The sequence below is a fragment of the Myodes glareolus genome, chromosome 19 (genome assembly GCF_982192425.1).
Source record: "Myodes glareolus chromosome 19, mMyoGla1.1, whole genome shotgun sequence".
In the NCBI taxonomy this organism is placed as follows: Eukaryota; Metazoa; Chordata; class Mammalia; order Rodentia; family Cricetidae; genus Myodes; species Myodes glareolus.
In genome coordinates, this window is record NC_142044.1 from 52,147,097 (window position 1) to 52,167,934 (window position 20,838).

Here is a 20,838-nt window from a genome sequence, read left to right on the forward strand (position 1 = left end):
TGTTAGCTCTAGGAAAAGGAAAGGTCTTATTTTTACATTTAGAACATTTAGAGGCCTTACAAGAATTTGTCTTTTCATAAGTCAACAAAACAAATAAGATGGCAGCAATCTGTTTACTATCTGGCTCCTGGCAGGCAACTTATATGTGTTTCCCCGGGACTCCAAAGCAGCAACAACAACATGCCAAACGCTGAAGGATTTCACAGGACTTAATGCACCTTGCTCTTGCTTCTGTTTTGCCGTTGTTTTCCATTTTCTGCCAATTCTCAAGATCTCAAATCCTTTCCTAGAAAGCAGGTATTCGTCTCAGTACTAGTGACTAAACTTTGATCCAAGTCACCCTCATGAATTATGACTTCTCTTAAATTCAACACATGATTAAGTAAAGAGACACAATGTTTTCAGATGCTTTCCGAATTCTCCATGTTCTTGGATACTAATGGGTCATGAATCAGTGTGTTCCCCAAGCTTACGCACTATTTGTCCAAACCTAGTTTGGTTTGCATTTTGAGTAGATGAGCTCCACATTAGCACTGCTTTCCAGGGCCAGTGCAGCCATCGGTACCACAGGGGCCTCCTGGGAAGGCAATAATAGTAGACAGAGACAAAAGACTCTGGGGTCACTTCAAGAATGAATAACTCTTATTTTTTCCACTGTTGCTTATTTTCTGTTTAGCTAGACACCAGAGACTGCGTTAAAGCAGAGTTTGATCAGGCAGTATCTTTGATTACCTTGTCTGAATTTTTCCTTTTGTACCCCTGCCCTGTGGCCTCACTGGAAGACATTCCTCCTATGCCTTATTTCATTCCTATATTTCCCCACAGTTAGGGGGCCAAGAAACCTAGAAACCTGAGAGCTGTTCCTACTGTTGGATTCTGAGCTGATTAGTGGTTTTGTCAATTTGAGACCAACTGTAGTCGTCTGGGAATACTTCACCTGACTGGCCCATATGTAAGTCTGTGAGAAAATTTTCTTTGTTGTGGTTGATGTGTGAGGGCTAAGCCGTCTGTGAGATGTGGCTTTGTTCAGATGGTTGTGATTTATGTAAAAAAGCAAGTTGAGCAAGTCAATAAGCAGTGTTCCTCCACTCTTTCTGCTTCAGCTCCTACCTCCAGGTTCCGGCCTTGAGTTCCTGTATAGACTTCTCTCCTGGATGGATGTGACCTGAGGTGTGGAAACCAAAATAAATTCTTTCCCCTTCGCGTTCTTATGGTCTTGATGTTTATCACAGCACTAGGAAGAAAACTAGAAAGGGCCCTTACCTTCAGATGTGGAGACAGTGGTCATGGTGTTCAGGATTAAGGTGAACTGGTGCAGGTGCTTAACCCAAGAGATGTAGATAGATCCTGCTCACATTTGGAGGGCCATAGCCTCTATAAGATGTTTATTTTTTTATCTATTACACTTATTTGTTTATTGTGTTTCTGTAGAGTGTGTGTGCATGCCAATGCTACTGCGTGTATATGGAGGTCGGAGGACAAGCTGGAGGAGTCAGTTGTCTCCTTCCACTGCTACAATCCAGTAATCTTGATCAGGGTTGCTTTCTCTGCCAGTAATAATTAAAAGTCAGGGGGAAAAAAAATCTCAGGCCTGACAGATAGGAAAGGAGAAATCTTAAATACCACAAACAAAGCAGGGAGAATTGGCAGTTGAAGAAAGGCATTTATCAGGGATGGGGAAATAGAGGCATGTAGCAGACACACAGAGAGAAAAAGGCCCTCTTCAGGCACAGGATGGGCACAAAACCCAGACTCTTTTCAGAGGCTGTTTTTTTAAATCTTTGAAGAGTTTTCTTTCCTTTATTGAGGGTTGATTAGTTGGAAGAAAGCTATGATAGTTGACCGGCCCGCAGTGGTTATGTAGCATGTCCTGACCAGGCTTCTAACTTGTCCATCCAGCCCATCAGCAGGGTGTCTACTGGTGGGAGAAAGAAAACCCTATAGATCTTATAAGATCTTGGTTTTAGGCTGCAAATCTTTTGTATCAGGTTAGTAGGGTGAGGAAGAAGCTGGCCACCTAGAAAGTTCGTCACCTTTATTTCTTAGCCACAGACTCTCTTCCTATCTGTCTACCAGGGAATCTAGCCCCTGGCCTCATCCTGCTATGTAAGCCTTGGGTATTAAACTTAGGTCAAATGGCTCAGCAGCAGGCTCTCCTGCCCACTGAACCATATTAGTAGTGTTCAGTCTCTTCCTATTTTTTTGCTAAAGACCTTAAAGCTAAATCTCTGATCAAGAGATCTACATAGAAAACCAGCCAGGATTTACCACTTCCAGACTATTGGGGAAGCGGACGCTTTCATTCCCACAGTCGCCACTTTTTCTGTCCTATAAAAACCCCAAGACCCCCTGCCCAAGTTTTCTTGGGCTTAATGACTGCCAGGCAGTTTTTCATACACACATGCGCGTGCGCGCACACACACTCATATACATAACTTATATGTATATATATGAAGTCCATGGGACTATAAAATGTCCTCATATATACAAGATAAAGTTTTCCTATGACTGCTTATAAGTTACCCATAGTCTCATCAATAACCAATAATCAACTCTCTGTAAGAAAGTTCAGTAAACTCATTGGTTCCCTGGAGTGATCTTTGATGAAATTAAACTTTGATTTGTCACTTAAACCTTATAAAGAGGAAATAGATATTGCTTAGTCTCCCCTTCCTCAGAGAGAAAATTCTTACAGCAGATAGTAAATTCATTTGTTAGTGCTGTTATGTCTTTATTTTATTTTCTTTTAAGAAAGAAAAAAGAATGTTATAAGGATGTAAAGATAGAAATTGTTTTAGTAAAGAAAGATGAATTAATGTTTACAGAATGAAAATAAAAAACAAGCCCCCCCCCAAAACTTGAAAGCTTTTGCAAGTTGTGATGTTCCGAGTAAGTTATTTAAGGTACATAGAGGATGAAGAGATCATCAACTTAGCTTGGGTTGACATAATGCTGATTATAATTATTATCAGTCTGGTAATTCATATTTCATCCTTAATAGCCACAGTGGTTTCTTGGGCCAAATATAAAATGTTGTCTGATAATTGTGTTAAATATTAAAAATTGACTGATAAGATACAAGCCATAGAACGATGTACTAATGAAAATAAGAAAAATGCTCAGATACAGATAGAGGAATTTAGACAAGAATCTATTGTGCCATCGCATGATAAAACTGAAGAGGAACACCCCAAAATTACTAGAAAACCAACCCTAGTTTATCCAGTTACTATATAAGAACAACCAGAATGTGATAGACACCCCCAATGTTATCAATAAGTTAAAGGGAATTCTATAGAAATATGAGATGTGAGGAGATTTGAGGAAGCAATCATTTCATATGATATGCATTTAACCTATATAAAGTAGATGTTATATTCATGGGCAAATCAGAACAGAATTATACTCCAAGGCTGGAAAGATTTAGCCACAGCAATATTGAAAGATGGTCCTCAGTTATAATGGAAAACACGGTGGAAGGTGAAAGCTAGGACCATAGAACAATGAAATAGGGCTAGAGGTATTAATATTTCCCAAAACCAGTTTCCAGGTGAAAATCAATATGCAATATGAAAATCAATATGAAAATCAATATGAAGTTCGAACTTCAAAGACAGTTTGAACTTGATGATCATACCTTGACTCTATGTCTTTAAGCAGCCTTTTAATGCTTGAGACAAGGTTGAAGAATAAAGAAAGATGGCTGAGTCATATACTAAAATTATATAAGGCCCCAAAGAAGCCTTCACTAATTTTTTACAAAGATTGACTTCAACTGTAAATAGAATAGTTCCAGAAGTCAGACAAATATTAACTGAATCTTTGGCTTTTGAAAATGCTAATTCAGAATTCAAAAGGGTGATTAAGTCTTTAAAGGCAAGATCAGCACCCATAGATGAATGGATTAGAAATATGATTAGAAATTGATAGAAATATAATATTGTGTCTCACACTTGTGATGCTACTTTGATATGGAGAAGTGATTTCTAAATATCTTAAGAAAAATAAAAATGTCAGATTTCTTTCTTTTTTTTTGGTTTTTGGAGAAAGGTTTTTTTTTCTGTGTATCAGCCCTTGTTGTCCTAAAATTAGCTTTGTAGACAAGGTTAGTCTTGAACTCACAGAGATCCACCTGCCTCTACCTCTCAAGTGCTGGGATCAAAGGTGTGTGCAACCACTGTTCAACTATGTCAGATGTTTTAGTTGTGGTAAACATGATCATCTGAGAAAGGGATGTAGGCATGGCATTCCTAGCAAAAATGTTTTGTGAGAGATAATCCGAATAGAAGGCCCCAGCCTTCTAGAGTATGAAGAAGGTGTGGCAAAGATCAGCATTGGACTAATGAATACAGTTCCCTCTATGGGGACCTGGCTTGAATCAGTAACCTCTGAGCTAGCAGGCCTGAGCCAGCGACCTCCACAGGAGCAGGCACAAACCAGCAATCTCTGCCAGAGAAGGCCTAAGGTAGTGACAGCAGAAGCAGCCCCAAGCAAGCAACCTCCATGGCAGCAGATGCCAATGACCCCTGGTACTGCAGAGAGAACCCAGGGAGCACTGAGCAAATTCCAAGAACACCTAGTGAACTCCTAGGTGACTGGAACAGTGGCCCTGACTACATCATGAGAAGCAACCACCTGAGTCTTGGATCCACTGGCACCTGGAAGATTGATCACCAAAGGCACAGTCACAACTACACCAATCAGAGGAAAAGATGGGTAGACAAGGTAAGAATACACTCAACACTGCAAAGAAAAACATGACACCAATAAAAACTAGTGGACCTACAACAGATATATCAGAATTGCCCCTGACTTCTCAAAGGAAACAATGAAATCCAGGAGGTCTTGGTCAAGCATTATGCACACATTAAGAGGCCAAGGATGCCAGCTGAGACTACTATCCCCAGGAAACCTTTCAGTCACCATAGAAGGACATAACAAGATATTCCATGACAGAACCAGATTTAACCAATACTTAGCCACAAACCAGCCACACACAAAGTACTAGAAGGAAAACTCCAACACAAGAAAGTTGGCCATATTCACAAAAACACAGGCAATTGATGATCTCATAGCAGCAAATCCCAGAGAAGGGAAAAACACACAATAACATCACCACCAATGAAAACTAAAATAACAGGACCTAGCAATCACTGGTCCTTAATATCCCTTAATATAAATGGATTCAACTCACCTATAAAAAACACAAGCTAACAGATTGGATATGAAAACAGAATTCATCCTTTTGCTGCATACAAGAAACACACCTCAACCTCAAAGACAGATGTCACCCCAGAGTAAAGGGTTGGGAAAAAGTTTTCCAATCAAATGGACCTAAGAAACAAGCCAGTGTAGCTATCCTAATATCTAAGAAAATAGACTTTAAACTAAAGTCAGTCAAAAGAGACAAGGAAGGACATTTCATATTAGTCACAGGAACAATCCATCAAGAGGAAATCTCAAAACTGAACATCCATGCCCAAATACAAGGGCACCCTCATGTAAAAGAAACACTACTAAAGCTTAAATCACACATTAAACTCCACACACTAATAGTGGGAGACCTCAACATCCTACTCTCACCACTGGACAGGTCTGTTAGACAGAAACTTAACAGAGAAATAAGGGAACTAACATATGTTATGACTCAAATGGACTTGACAGACATCTATAGAACATTCCATCCAAACATAAAAGAATATACCTTCTTCTCAGCACCTCATGGAACCTTCTCAAAAACTGACCACATACTAGGTAACAAAACAAAACTCAACAGATACAAAAAAATAGAATAACCCCATGCATCTTATCGGATCACCATGGCTTAAAATTAGAATTCAACAGCAACACAACTTCCAGAAAACCCATAAACACATGAAAATTAAACAATGCTCACCTGAATTATCAGTGTGGTGTGGGAAGTCCTTCTGTGTTTGTGTTGCTTTCATTGGTTAATAAAAAAATTGCTTTGGGCCTGGTGATAGGGCAGAACTTAGGTAGGCGGGGAGACAGAACTGAATTCTGGGAGGAGGAAAGCAGAGTGAGAGAACCGCCATGGAGCTGCCAGAATCAGACATGCTGAATCTTTCCCGGTAAGCCACGACCTCATGGTGATATACAGATTAATAGAAATGGGTTAAATTAAGATGTAAGAATTAACCAATAAGAAACTAGAGCTAATGGGCCAAGTAGTGTTTTAATGAATACAATTTCTCTGTGGTTATTTCAGGTGTAAGCTAGCAGGGTGGTCAGGATGAAAAACAGGCCCTCTCTCCATCAACATCAGTGGGTCAAGGAAAAATAAAGGGAGAAATTAAAGACTTCCTAAAATTCAATGAAAATGACCACATAACATACCCAAATTCATGGAACACAATGATAGCACTAAATGTCTACTTAAAGAAGCTGGAAAAATACCACACTAGTGAATTAAGAGAACATTTGAAAACTCTAGAACAAAAAGAAACAAACTCACCCAGGATGACTAGATGGCAGGAAACAATCAAATTGAGAGCAGAAATCAACAAAATAAGAACAAAGAAAACAACACAAAGAATCAATGAGAAAAAGAGTTGGTTCTTTGAGAAAATCAACAAAATAGATAAATCTTTATTCAAACTAACCAAAAGGCAGAGAGAGATTATCCAAATTAACAAAATCAGAAATGAAAGGGGGGACATAACAACAGACATGGAGGAAATAGAGAGAATATTCAGGTCATATTTCAAAAACCTGTACTCCACAAAATTGGAAAACCTAAAGGAAATGGACAACTTTCTGGATAAATATCACTTACCAAAATTAAATCAAGACCAGCTAAGCAAATTAAATAGACGTATAACTGCTAAAGGAATAAAAACAGTCATCAAAAGTCTCTCAACCAAAAAAGAGTCAAGGACCAGATGGTTTCAGCACAGACTCCTACAAGATTTTCAAAGAAGAACTAATACCAATACTTCTCAAATTGTTCTACACAATAGAAACAGAAGGAACATTGCCAAATTCTTTTTATGAGGCTACAATTACCCTGATACCTAAACCACATAAAAGACATTACTAAGAAAGAGAATTACAGACCAATCTCACTCATGAACATTGATGCAAAAATACTCACTAAAATACTGGCAAACGGAAACTAAGAACACATCAGAAAATTCATCCATTATGATTAAGTTGGCTTCATCCCAGGGATGCAGGGATGGTTCAGCATACAAAAATCTGTCAATGCAATCCACCAAATAAAGAAAGTGAAAAAAAGACCATATGATCATCTTATTAAATGCTGAAAAAGCATTTGACAAAAATACAACATCCCTTCATGATAAAGGTCTTGGAGAGAGCAGGGATACAAGAAACATACCTAAACATAATAAAGGCAATATACAGCAAGCCAACAGCCAACATCAACTAAATGGAGAGAAACTCAAAGCGATCCCACTGAGATCAGGAACAAGACAAAGTTATCCACTCTCTCCATATCTATTCAATATAGTTCTTGAGGTTCTAACTAGAGCAATAAGACAACAAAAGGAGGTCAAGGGGATACAAATCATAAAAGAAAAAGTCAAACTCTCACTATTTACTGGTGATAAGATAGTTTACATAAGGGACTCCAAAAATTGTACCAAGGAACTTCTACAATTCATAAACACCAGAAGCTTCTGTAAAGCAAAGGACATGGTCAATAAGGCAAAACGGCAGCCTACAGAATGGAAAAAGATCTTCACCAACCCCACATTGGAGAGAGGCCTGATTTTTAAATTATACAAAAAAATCAAGAACAAATAATGCAAAAAATTTTGCAAATAATGCAAAAAAGGTGGCACAGACCTTAAACAGAGAACTTACAACAAAGTAATCTAAAACGGCTCAAAGACACTTAAGGAAATGCTTATCACCCTTAACCACCAGTGAAATGCAAATCAAAACAACTCTGATATTCCATCTTATACCTCTCATAATAGCTAAGGTCAAAGCCACCAATGCTAGAGAGAATGTAGAGTAAGGGGAACACTCCTTTATTGCTGGTGGAAATGCAAACATATACAACCACTCTAGAAATCAGTATGGTGGTTTCTCAGAAAATCTGGAATCAATGTACCACAAGACCCAGCAATATCACTCTTGGGCATCAAAGGATGCTCAACCACACTACAAGGATGTCTGTTTAACTATGTTCATAGTAGCATTATTTGTAATAGCCAGAACCTAGAAACAACCTAGATGCCTGTCAACTGAAGAATGGATAAAGAAAATGTGGCATATTTACACATTAGAGTACTACTCAGCTGTAAAAAAACGATCACATCTTGAAATTTTCTTGCAAATGAATGAGACTAGAAGAAACCATCCTGAGTGAACTAACCTAGACCTAGAAAGAGGAGTTTGGTATGCACCCACTCATATGTAAATACTAGCTGTAAAGCAAGAAATAAAAAGTCTATAGTCCATGACCCCAGAGAAGCTAAGTAACAAGGAGAACCATAAGAGAAACATACATAGATCCCCCAGGGAAGGGGAAATAGACAAGATCTCCTGAGAAAATTGGGAGCATTGTGGTGTGGGGAGAAGAGAAGGTGGAAGGGGAGGAGGAGTATAGAAGGGGAGGGGGAGGAAAACTTGGGAGAACGGGATGATTGAGATGGGGGAAGGACAGAGACTGAGAACAGGGAGATGTCTTGATTGACGGAGCAATTATGGGGCCAGCAAGAAACCTGGCACTAGAGAAATTCCCAGTAATCCACAAGAATGACCCCAGTTAAGACCCTAAGCGATAGTGGAGAGGGTGCCTGAACTGATCTTGCCCTATATTCAGATTAATTACTATTTTAAGTGTCACCATAGAACCTACATCCAGCTACTGATAGAAGCAGATGCAGAGAACTACAGTGGAGTATTGGGCTGAGCTCCCAAAGTTCAGTCAGAGGGAGGTGTGAGAATATGAGCAAAGAGGTCAAGACCATGATGGGCATACCCACTGAAACAGCTTACCCGAGTGAATGGAAGATTTCCAACTCTGGCCTGACAGCAAAGAAACCAGCATAGGACCAAACTAGGCCTTCTGAATGTGGGTGACAGTTATATGGCTGGGGCAGACTGTGGGGCCACTGGCAGTGAGACCAGGATTTATCCCTACTGCTTGTTCTGGCTTTTTGGAGCCCATTCTATATGGAGGGATATCTTGCACAGCCTAGATATAGGGGGGGGAGTGCCTTAGTCCTGTCTCAAAGCAATGTGCTAGACTTTGTTGACTCCCCATGGGAAGTTACCCTCTCAGAGGAGTGGATGTGGGGTCGGGGGTAGGAAGGTGGAGGAAGCAGGAGGAGGGGTGTGAGAGGGAAATGGATTTCACATTTAAAATGAGAAAAGATTTTAAAATTATATATATATATATGTAATTATATATATAATTATATATTAGAAGATACTGTTATGCTCCTAGCAATAGTGGAGAGGGTGCCTGGCTAGCCTTCCCCTATAATCAGAGTAGTGACTACCTTAATTATCATCATAGAGCCTACAGTAACTGATGGAAGCAGATGCAGAGATCCAGAGCTAAGCACTAGGTCCAGTCAAAGAGAGGGAGGAGAGATTATATGAGATAAGGGGTCAAGACCATGATGGGGAAACCCACAGAGACAGCTCACTCAAGCTAGTGAGAGCTCATGGGCTCCAGACTGACAGCTGGGGAACCTGCATAGGACCAAACTAGACTCTCTGAATGTGGGTGACATTTATGTGGCTTGACCTGTTGGGATATGGGCCCTGGCTGTGAGCCAGGACTTATTATGGGTGCATGAACTGGCTTTTTGTAATCCATTCCCTATGGCAGGATACCTTGCTCAGCCTTGATATAGGGGAGAGGGACTAGATCCTGCCTCACCTTAGTATGCCAGACTTTGTTGACTGCTAAGGGAGGCCTTACCCACTGGGTGGAATGGGAAGAGGTGGGGGGGGTGGGAGAAGGGGAGATAGGGGGACTGTGGCTGGTATATAAAAGAAAAAATTAAGTAAAAAGTTTTATTTATTTTTTAAATTAAAAGGACTGTTGTGCAAGAAATGAGTTTTTTATTCTTCTCTCATTTATTACATTCTGACTGCAGTTTCCTTTCCCTCCACTCCTCCAAGTTACCCTCTTACCTCTCCTCTCCTCCAGATCCACTTCTCCATTTCCCTTCAGAAAAGAACAGACCTCCCAGGGATTTCAACAGATTATGGCAAAATAGGTTACAATAAGAGTAGGCACTTACCCTCTTATCAAGGCTGACTGGGGAAATCCAGTAGAAAGAAAAGGGTCCCAAGAGCAGGCAGAAGAGTCATAGACACCACCTACTCCCATTATTAGGAGTCCCATAAGAACACAAAGCTACATAACTATGACCTATATGCAGAGGACCTAGTGCTGACCCATACAGTCTCGATGAGCCCCTGTGAGCCCCGCTTGATTCTGTAGGCCATGTTCTCCTGGTGTCCTCATCATCTCTGGCTCCTACCATCCTTCATCCCCTCTTCTGCAGTTTTCCCCTGGCTCTGCCTAGTGTTTGGCTGTGGATCTCTGCATTTGCTCCAATCTGTTGGTAGATGGTCCCTTTTTCTGATGAGAGTTGGGTCAGGCACCGATCTATGAATATAGAAGAATATCATTAAGAGCCATTTTTTTGAAAGGCAGTCCTCTTTGGTTCTATCCTACATCTCTGGCCCTATGCAGCCTCTGGTTCCTGGCCATCTGGGTTGTTTCAGGCATGGGCTCCCTCTTGTGGCATGTGCCTCAAGTTGGACCAGTCATTGATTGGTCACTCCCACAAGTTCTGTGCCACCTTTATTCCAGTACCTCCTGCAGGCAGGACAAATTGTAAATTGAAGGTTTTGTGGCTGAGTTAGTGTCCCGGTTCCACCCCTAGAAGCCTTGCCTGGTTGCAGAAGATGGATGAGTCAGGCTCCATATCCCCTGTTATCTTCACTAGGGTCACCCTTGTAGGTTCCACGGGGTTCCCACTGTACTAGGTTTTCACATTGACTCCTCAAATAAGCCCCCAAATTCTCCCCTTAACCCTCCAACCTGATCCCTCCTGTTCCCATCTCTACTTGTCCCCAGTTCACCCACAAAATCTATTCTATTTTCCCTTCCCAGGGAGATCCATGCATTTCAAAAATGGAAAAATCTAGGTAAGAAAACAAGAAAGTGGCGGGAGGTGAGGAGAATGAAAAGGCTGTGGGAAGGGGTAGGGCAGGGGATGAAGCTGGCCTTCCAAAGCCCCTGCAAGGGAAAATCTACTATAGGGTCAACTTGAAATCAAATGGTAGGACTGGAGGAGCAAGGCAGAGGGTATATATATATATATATATATATATATATATATATATATATATATATATATATATATATATATGGAATTAATTGTTTGTGTCTGTTGGAGTACGGTCAAAGTTTAAATTGTTTTACTTTTCAGAGTTCCATCTGTTATGGTACTACTTTACTTATTTAAAATTCATTTAAAGTTTGTGAGGAAGCTTATAGGGCACCCATAAACACATTTAAAGAGGTAGAGCTGTGCATTACAGGATCTGTCCATGGGAATCCAGGAGTTTTAACAATACTTTTCAAGGCTTATACAGAAAATATAGGAAATGGGTTGCAAAGACTGAACTGGATAGTGGAAATAAGAAAATTAAAATTAAAAAAGTAACTAACTGGGTATCTGGATTTGATTTCATTGGGCACACTATACTGCTTTTGAATTTTTTCCTTTTTTGTTGGTCAGACAGTTGATTTTCATTTGCAAACGAGAGTCTCATGATTTATTCAAGAGGAGAATATTTTCTTTTATTTCATCATCTGTTTAATGAATTCCCCTGGCAAAGCACAAGGTTATAACATGTATGTGTACTTGTCGGTGAAAGACCTAGATTTGAAATCCAGTCCCAACTACGTGACCTTTGGTTTTCATTTAACTTCTCAATTACAATTACTATCTTTGTTTAATGAAAACGAGGAATTGTTTTAGGGTTCAAGAAAATGTATGTGAAAGATTTTAAAGTACTTACTTTCATAGTTCATGATTTGTGTAAGATAAAAGCTTAGATCTGAATACACTTCAAAGTTTAGAGCAACATTGCTCTCTTTCATTAATTACTGTATATCAACACGACTTTCTCCCACTTTTTAAAATGATCCTAATATCATACTTAAAGTTTTATACAAAGTAAGAGTAAGGTATGTAATCAAGCTTGATTCATGACACATGCTCTGTTTATTTTAGGCAATATAGCCTATTGGAATAATCTGGATTTAAACTCTTGTTGATTTGAATTTACAGTGATAGCCTTTAGTTCAGGTAGTTCCATGGTTTTACTTGTGCCTGTACCATACTGTTTACTAAGCAACAGTGTTTAGCTTTGTGTTTCCTGGTGGCACAATTCAGACAGACACTCCATACCTTGTGAGGGTGTGCTGGCACTGCAGAATTTGGTGGCCCCTTTGAGGAAGGTAAATATTTTATTGGTATATATGTGGAAATTTATTTTAAAATATACTCCTCCAAAGAACCAGCTGAGCACACCAAAGCCTCCCTCCTGACTAATCAGGTTCATTAAACACATTAACGAAGGCACTTGATTTCTGTTGCCAAAATTTATGGTCATTTTAGAATTGGGTGATTCTTTTTTTATTTCAAGAAAATCGTATTTTATCATATTGTCAGCTGCAGTGACAGCAAGGGAAACTTACCTGTGCCATTTGTGATTTCTGTCCAGATTTTTAAATTTGGTTTTTGGTGGTTGTTTGAGCACCAAGCCATGTCTTCCGAGTATTCCTGCACTTCTGCAGCTTCCCAGTCGTCAGAGCGAAGCACAGAAGACACTTTTCTGGGTCTCTGGGTGTTCTTAGCTGAAGGCTTTCACCCCAGGTTACAGCTTTCTTTGTTGTGTTGTTGGGGTTAAAACCCTGCTTCAGGCTTTCCAATGAATGCTCTATGACTGAGCTACATTCCAACCCTGGGGACCATTAGGTCAACCTGCTACATTCTTTTTTTTAATTTTTTTTTATTTTTATTTTTCCATTCAATTATTTACACTTCCTTCCCTCCTCCCAATACCCTCCCGCTCCCTCACACCCCCTACTCCCTCTCCCACCCTGCTTGAGAGAGGACCAGGAACCTTGCTTGCCCTGTGGGAAATCCAAGACCCTCCCCGCTATATCCAGGTCTAGGGAGCTGTGCATCCATATAGAGTAGGGTCCCAAAAAGCCAGAACATGCAGTAGAAACAAGTCCCAGTGCCTTTATCAATGGCTTCTCAGTCAGCCCCCATTGTCAACCACAATCAGAGAGTCCTGTTTGATCGCATGCTCATTCAGACCCGGTCCAGCTGGATTTGGTGAGCTCCCATTAGAACAGGCACACTGCCTCAGTTGGTGGACCAACCCCTCGCAGTCCTGACTTCCTTGCTCATTTTCTCCCTCCTTCTGCCTTTCAACTGGACCTTGGCAGCTCAGTTCGTTGCTCTGATGAGGGTCTCTGTCTCTATCTCGATCCATCGCCGGATGCAAAAATTGTGAGCATGGGGGTGGGGGTGAGGTTGGGGGAAGGGAAGAGGGGGAGAGGGAAGGGAGAAGGGAAGGACTGGCAAGAGCTTGGGGGAGTGGGAGGATGGAGATGGAGGAAGGGCGGATACAGGAGCAGGGAAGAAGATACCTATATTAAGGGATCCGTTTTAGGGTTAGCAAGAGACTTGGCTCTAGAGGGAATCCCAGGTGTCCACGGGGATATCCCCAGCTAGGTCCTTGGACAGCAGAGGAGAGGGTGCCTGAACTGTCCTTGCCCCACTATCACGCTGATGATTATCTTGAATAACCTGCTATATTCTGCTCTTAGTAAACTGCACTTTGTTTCAGAGGCACTTACGGTGGTGCAGAACAGTGCTAAGCTTTCCAGCCTACACTTTAGGGAGTATTAAAGGCAACTGGAAACTGTGCTTAATTCATATTCAAGAAAAGCTTCACATTTATCTTGCAAAATTAAATTGAGAAGAGGGATTTTTTAGTAACAGATAGAATTATTTATAATCACTTTATTTCTTTTTTAAAATACATATGAAACAATAAAATTATATTTCAAGTGCTTTTCCATTTCTTTTACAAAAGTAATTATGAACTATCCTTCATAACAACTTTGAGGTTTCTTTGTTACATAATTCATCTGATCCTGACAAATATGTTCATACACTCTAAAGAAGACATAGGAAAAATACCAAAATACAATGTGTAACACCTTTCAGAGGGTTTACAGAAACATCTGCTCTAAGGAATATGATTATAAGATGTCAAGGTTTGCAAATGACTGGTCACCATGTACAAAGTCAGAGATGCAAATTTCAAGACTTCAGTTTCTTTTCTATAATGTAGAAGTCAAAGATACTGACTTAAACAATGGCTAAGTATTAAATCACAAACTTCACTTGAAAAGTTACATTAAGAACAATGACTTAAAGGTATTGAAAAAAGATGAACTATGGTGTATTCAAATTGCCTGAGGCTCTGTGGGAAGGAGAAGATAAGCAGGTCCTATCAGTATACATGGCTACTATCGACTTATAAGGGAGTTAGAGGAAACATCGTGTTCATGATGGAAGCCAGTTTTTCTCAAGTTCGACTTATCTTAATTCTGAATTCACAGTGTTCTGTGATTTCTCCATCTCTGAATGTGAACCCCATCTTTGCTCTGTTGGGTTATTAACAGCTAATGTTGACAACCTGCATGTTGTACTCTTTGTTTAAGGAAAAACCTAGAAATGCAAATATTTTACATATTGGAGTTTCACCTGCTTCTCCTTGATGCAGTGAGCTCTTCATGTTGATACTATTAAATTCTTGAAATGCAAAGCTTAAAGGACTCTACAAGAAAAACAGCAAATCTTAATGAAACCTATGAGATCATTTACATAAGTATTTATAGAGGATGATTATTTTGTTGTTTTACATAATCTTGGGGATAACAGTTATTAGGAGTGTGCAAAGTTTTCAGCAAATCATGGAAAGATATAATTCCCTGTCTTCATGTTCAGACCAGGCACACGAGAAGCAGGATGGCAAGCTTTAGCAAATCTATCCATTTTATACATTAACTTTGCAACATCAAAACTTATTCTTAGTGAATTTGTACTCATATCTGTAAATTGCATCAATATTCAGTAATTTATTTTCAAGAAGCAAAATCCTCATGAAATTGGATAATTAAAACGCAGTCATATGTTTAGTAAGTATGACATTTGTGCACAGTGGATGTAACTCAATAGAACATCAGAAGACAATGGTTTACTTTTACCCTCTGTGATAAAATCAGACATAGTGTCACTGTTTGGAAAGGGTCTCATGGTCTACACCAAAAATTATTGTAGGCTTGAGATTAAAATATTTCCATATAAATATATCAAGAGCAACTCGTATTTCTCATCACAGTAGAAATAAAAATAGGATTTATATAAATAGTTCCTCCTGGGAGGAGTGTATCTAATCATCTCAGACATACAAAATACTATCATTTCTCTTAAACATCTTTTACTTATTTTTGTCAGTCATTGCTTTTTAGTACTCAAATATTTTCATTGAGTAAATCATTAAGGTTTACCTTGGTCCTTAATTTAATGATTTTCTCCATCTCCTTAGCACAGCACTACCATGCTACCAAATCAAACTTATTATAGTTACTTGATAGACATGATGAAAGGAAAATAATGATTTAACTGCATTTTAATAAAGATGCATTTTAATAAAAATGCAGTTAAATGCATTTTGATCAAATGAGAATGCATTTTGATCAAATATGCAGTGCCACTGTTCAAATACATCTTTTTGATTAACTTTAATGGTTGACGATAAGTAGCTACCTTAATCTTATCTGACAGATTATTGAATAAATATTGATCTTTTAATGAAAGAAAATTCTTAGTTAATAGAATACCTAAGAGATAATATTTTGGAAATAACATTTTACTTAATTAGCTCTTTTTCCCATGTACAGTATTAAAACTCATTTTCTCCTTAATACTACATCTTTACGGCACATTCAGATAAATAGTATCCTGAAGCTTGTCTCTGAGTAATTATTAAATGCTGAGTTATGAAGTTTTGGAACATTATTTGAGAATTTATTGCCCACTGAGACTTAAAATACAAAAGAGTTCCTTTTATCGACTCCTCAGTATCATCTTTATTTCCTAAGCTTTAATATCTTTTTCACTACCTATATGGTTTCTTTAAATTATCTCATTTTCAGGTTTTTAAAAATCTACTTGCTGACAACAGTACACTTTTAGTCTAAAAACTACAAGCATTGAAACCAACTCGGTCATCTCAGAAAAGCTGTAATTGTTAGAAGACCAAGTTGTGACACTAGGTCATGCTTTCTTTAGGTTTAACAAAGATGCCGAGTGGTTGCCCAAGGCTATACCAACCCCGTTTTCTAACTATTTGCAGTTAAACTGGTTGGTAATATCTCAGCTATTATCACAAAAATCAGATAAATTCTGCTCAAGAATATATCAAGTAGTCTTTTCTGAAGAGGTAGAAAGAAATTGGTGTGTGTTCAATGTTATGATTTTAAGTTCCTTTATTGTAGTAATTCCTGGCCGCTTGAACATCTCATTTTGGAATAAATTTTGATTTGCTTTATAGATAGTAGAGTTGGCAGTGGAATGGAATTCTGACTTTTTTACTTTTGAAGTAACTCCTGAATAAAGCTTCAAGAGACTGAGAGTTCCTTATTGAGCCTGGAAATTTTTTAAAGAATAAACACTACAAAAGAACACTCATAGTTGTGAATATCAGTTAACCATCACAACCAAATCTCTCAGATACATTTGCTCTACTATAAACCCTGAGTCAGTATTGATCATTTGTGAGCTCCCTGCAGTAACTAACATGTGCACACACCACAAAACTACATGACGGTGCATTATTGGCTCTGCTTCCTCCCATTACTTCCCTGGCATTTGTCCTAACATTTGGTACTGAACTGAGTGTGTATGAACACGGTGAGTTTTACATGTGAAGTACCAGGCACACAGGGTGACCTGAAAAAGAAATCAATAACCGTTGAGAAAAGTGCATTAGGGAGCCAATGATCATACCTGGACCTTGTGACTAAAATCAAATGTAGGACACCAATGAGGAACAAATCAAAATCCCAAATGAATCAGCTGCTGGATTTGTGAAAGGATTGTGCACTAGACACTTACTGGTGTCTTTCATATTCAGTGTACCTAGCAATTGTGCTGTCATGCCCACAAGGCGACACTGAATCTTTTTCCCTAGATGCATATATTGGTGAGTCCCTGAATGCGTCCCTGAAATCAGAAATTTATTGTATACCTAAATTACAGCTTCATGCTGCATCAACCTGCACATGCTATCCCACAGGCTAATGGAGGGCATCTGGAACGCTGACCCGTATTTAAACACTGAGAAACTAACAGTACCTCAGAAGCAGAGAAAAGTTTCTGTGTGTGGAAGGGGAGAATGAGGGGGTGTTGCATAAGACACGTAAGGATTGTTTTTTCTCAGCATGAACTGTTGCTCTAATGAATTTGTGCAGTACTCTGAGAGAAAATTCTCACACGTTAGCTGAAAGTTGTGAAATTTCTCTCTTTAATCTCTTTCCTAGGTTTAGCAAATGCTTTGACGTACTTCTCATAAGAAATAAATGACTTAATTCTCGTGTAATTTTGCATTTAATTTTTTTCCAGTCTAATTTTCATCTACTTGCTTCCTATTTAAAATATTCTGGTTGTCTGACAGTTCCCTTTTGTTCCTCAGAAGGTTTAGCCTGTTCTCTTTAGGAAGTTAGCTATGATCTTGCCAGGAGTAAGTCCATAAGATATCATTTTGAATGAAAATGCATACACCACCTACTTAAGAAATGTCACAGCTATATCTACTGCTAAAGAATCTCCCTAAATGTTAGCACACTAGGATCCTAAGGTTTTTCTTTCCATCTAACAACTGTCATTTTACAGTGAAACAAAGACTTCAAGATTAGTTGTCATCTTGAGTCTGCCACGAGTAGGGTTTGTTTCTGTTTGCTTGTGTGTTTTGACTTGACAAGAGAGTCAAGTGTTTTCAGACATATTTCTCTTATTTTTAATGAGAAAAAGTTTAGTAGTATGTTTTCATTATCTTGACATAGGCGTTTTTGAAAAGTTAGGCAGAACTGATTTTACACTGAGAATATTAATGTGAGAAGTGTTTACATTCTAGTTAACTGTAATTGAATCTTTATGAGAGAAATTTCAAGACTTTTAAATATATTTCCTAATATTTGAAATAAGGGATTTTACAAATATAAAAAATTCATTGTCTAAAACTTTCTCATCCTAATTAACTTGTTTTAAATTTCCAAATACAAATTTTCTTGCTTTTCAAAAACCTTATTGTGGAATAAATTTTAAATGTGCACACCTCAAAAGTAAGGTTAATTTCATACAGATTCCATGCAATGGGGTCTTAAAATGAGACAATAAAAAACTGACCTGATTTCAAAGAAAGTTCTCTTGCAAAAAAAAAGCATTTGCATAGTTTTTTTCTCTAATGGTTTGATAATTAATCCCTTTGAAAGTCAATGACTTTTATTAAAGGACTGACTATCTAATCCTTTGGAATATGTTTGGTTTTTATTAAGTGTGAAAGTTGTACTGTTTGTAGCATGCATCTGTAGATTGGTGAGCAATAAGTCATGCTTTCCTTGCGACTCTCCACTCCAGTGGGTTCCTGAGTAGGTGGAGTCATCACCTGTCTATCTAAGGGACCATAGCACTGAGAGCAGCTGAAATTTTGGTTTCTGTTAAATGCGATCCATCAATAGCATGGGAGCACACGTCAGCTCCAAGTCACAGAATAGACACACCATAGTACGGGAGAACCCTGAAAGATGAAGTTATGACTGTAGCCACTTAGGGTGGATACCAATGCTACCCTTGAGGTGAAGACAACTAGAAGTTTCAGAACTACCAACTAAGCATAACAGCAGGTGTCTGAACTACTGTTGACAGCCAGCTACTCAATGTCACTTTGCACATTTATATTTAAAATGACTTTTCACTTTTCAACTTAGCTGAGTGTCCCAAATAAGAAGCTTGAGGGATAAACCTCAATGACAAAAATGATTGCGAAGGAAAAATCTATTATCGTACAAGTGACATTAATTAGAATTTGAAGGAGTTGATCCTGTGGAATTCATTTAAATGTGTTCATTAAAGTTTACATAGAGCCATGTGTACAGTTGGAAATGATACATTTTACCATTTCATATAACACAGGCATAAACTATATTTAATTTTACACACAACTGGGTTCTCTTGCCAAAAACTTATTTTTTTGTTTAAGCAAAGAATTAAAACAGGGTGCTACTAAATGACGTGAAATATAAAATACCTTATATAACTAAGGACTATTAGTACTCAGATAAAATGCATGATATGCTCAAAGTTAAAAACAGAAATAAACCAAGAGGTAAAACAAACAGAAATTATACATCAAGTTATTCACTATCATGGGTATATTTTAAATGAAGAAGTCAAATGTTCTGTATTTGTGAGTATCTGATTCGATGAACACATGATTCTAGATCTTTCTGTGACATGGTTTTATTTGGAGGCTTTACGGTGTGGATGGTAGTCTTGGAGAAGAACAGGATCCTTGACTATCAAAACTGGTTGCCCGGCCAGGTAACTGAAAGATAGGAATTTCATAAGATCTGATCCAGTGATGACGAAGCATATAATGACAATCGTGTCTCTCTCTCTCTCTCTCTCTCTCTCTCTCTGTTAATAGTGATATTCATACACAATTTGTAAATCTCTGAAGAGAAGATTTCTGTCACCTCCACACTCTTCAGAACTTACCTTCTAAGGCAGAGAGATCCTGTAACACACACTGTTTGGAACATAAAAGGTACACAGAATAGTGTCTTGCAACTCCTTTTATGGCTTTAGAAGGGTCCCACACTTTATAGGAGATGCTTAGGTTTTTTTTTTTAACTATAATATTACTTACTATAGTGCAAGGTAAGAGCAACAAGAAGTTGTAGACACCAATGACTTATGACAACCTGAATGAGAAATGGCTCCCATAGGCTCATATATTTGAGGACTGTTTGGGAAGCTTATGGAACCATTGGAAGGGACAGCTTTGTTGGGTGGACTTTGAGGTTTACAGCCTTAGTGCCCCTCTTCACGTTTGTTCTGTTTCCTGTTTGTGGATAGAAACAGGCTCTCTGCTTCCTGGTCTGGCCTCCTGCCACTATGCTTCTCCACCATATGGATATTCCTTTGGAACCATAAGCCAAAAGAGCTCTTCTGGTTTTGGTATTTTATTACAGCAACAAACTGTAACTAATTCAAGGCTGTGTTCCCTTTTCTTTGAAGCAGGAGGGGATTTTCATCTGGAGAATTCATAAATGGGAAGACCAGCTTGTCAGGTGGCAATCCCAAATGACAAGGGACAAAAGACAAATATCTGTATTTTGAGAGTTTAATGAAGTTTGATTGATGAAGTTGAAATAAGTAAATTTTTTCTGAGTGAGGCTTTCACCTCTGCCTACCAACTTACTCAGCTCTTGAATAACTAGTACTTTCTCATTTATTCCTTCTCTAAGAAGAAAAATACGATTTCACTCTTCGTTTTCCTATAGTGCTAAATTGAGGCCGTGCATATGTCTCTGGTTCATACAATCTGTTTGTCTACTAAACCACAACATAGGGGATAAACAAAGATATTTGCGGAGGAAAAGTATATTTGTCTTTTAATGCCAGTTGTCCTTGATCCAGTTACTAGAAAACTATCTGTGAT

At 38.6% G+C, this 20,838-nt stretch overlaps 1 protein-coding gene across 1 annotated transcript in view; it reads right to left on the reverse strand.

The window, feature by feature from the left end:
• Positions 1 to 14,051: 14,051 nt before the first annotated feature.
• Syt10 (synaptotagmin 10) overlaps positions 14,052 to 20,838 on the reverse strand; it is a 63,677-nt gene continuing 56,890 nt past the window's right edge. The window contains exon 7 of the mRNA XM_048444813.3: positions 14,052 to 19,719. Within this exon, the coding sequence (XP_048300770.1) occupies positions 19,648 to 19,719 (72 nt within the window). The 3' untranslated portion in view covers positions 14,052 to 19,647. The remainder of the gene's footprint in view (positions 19,720 to 20,838) is intronic.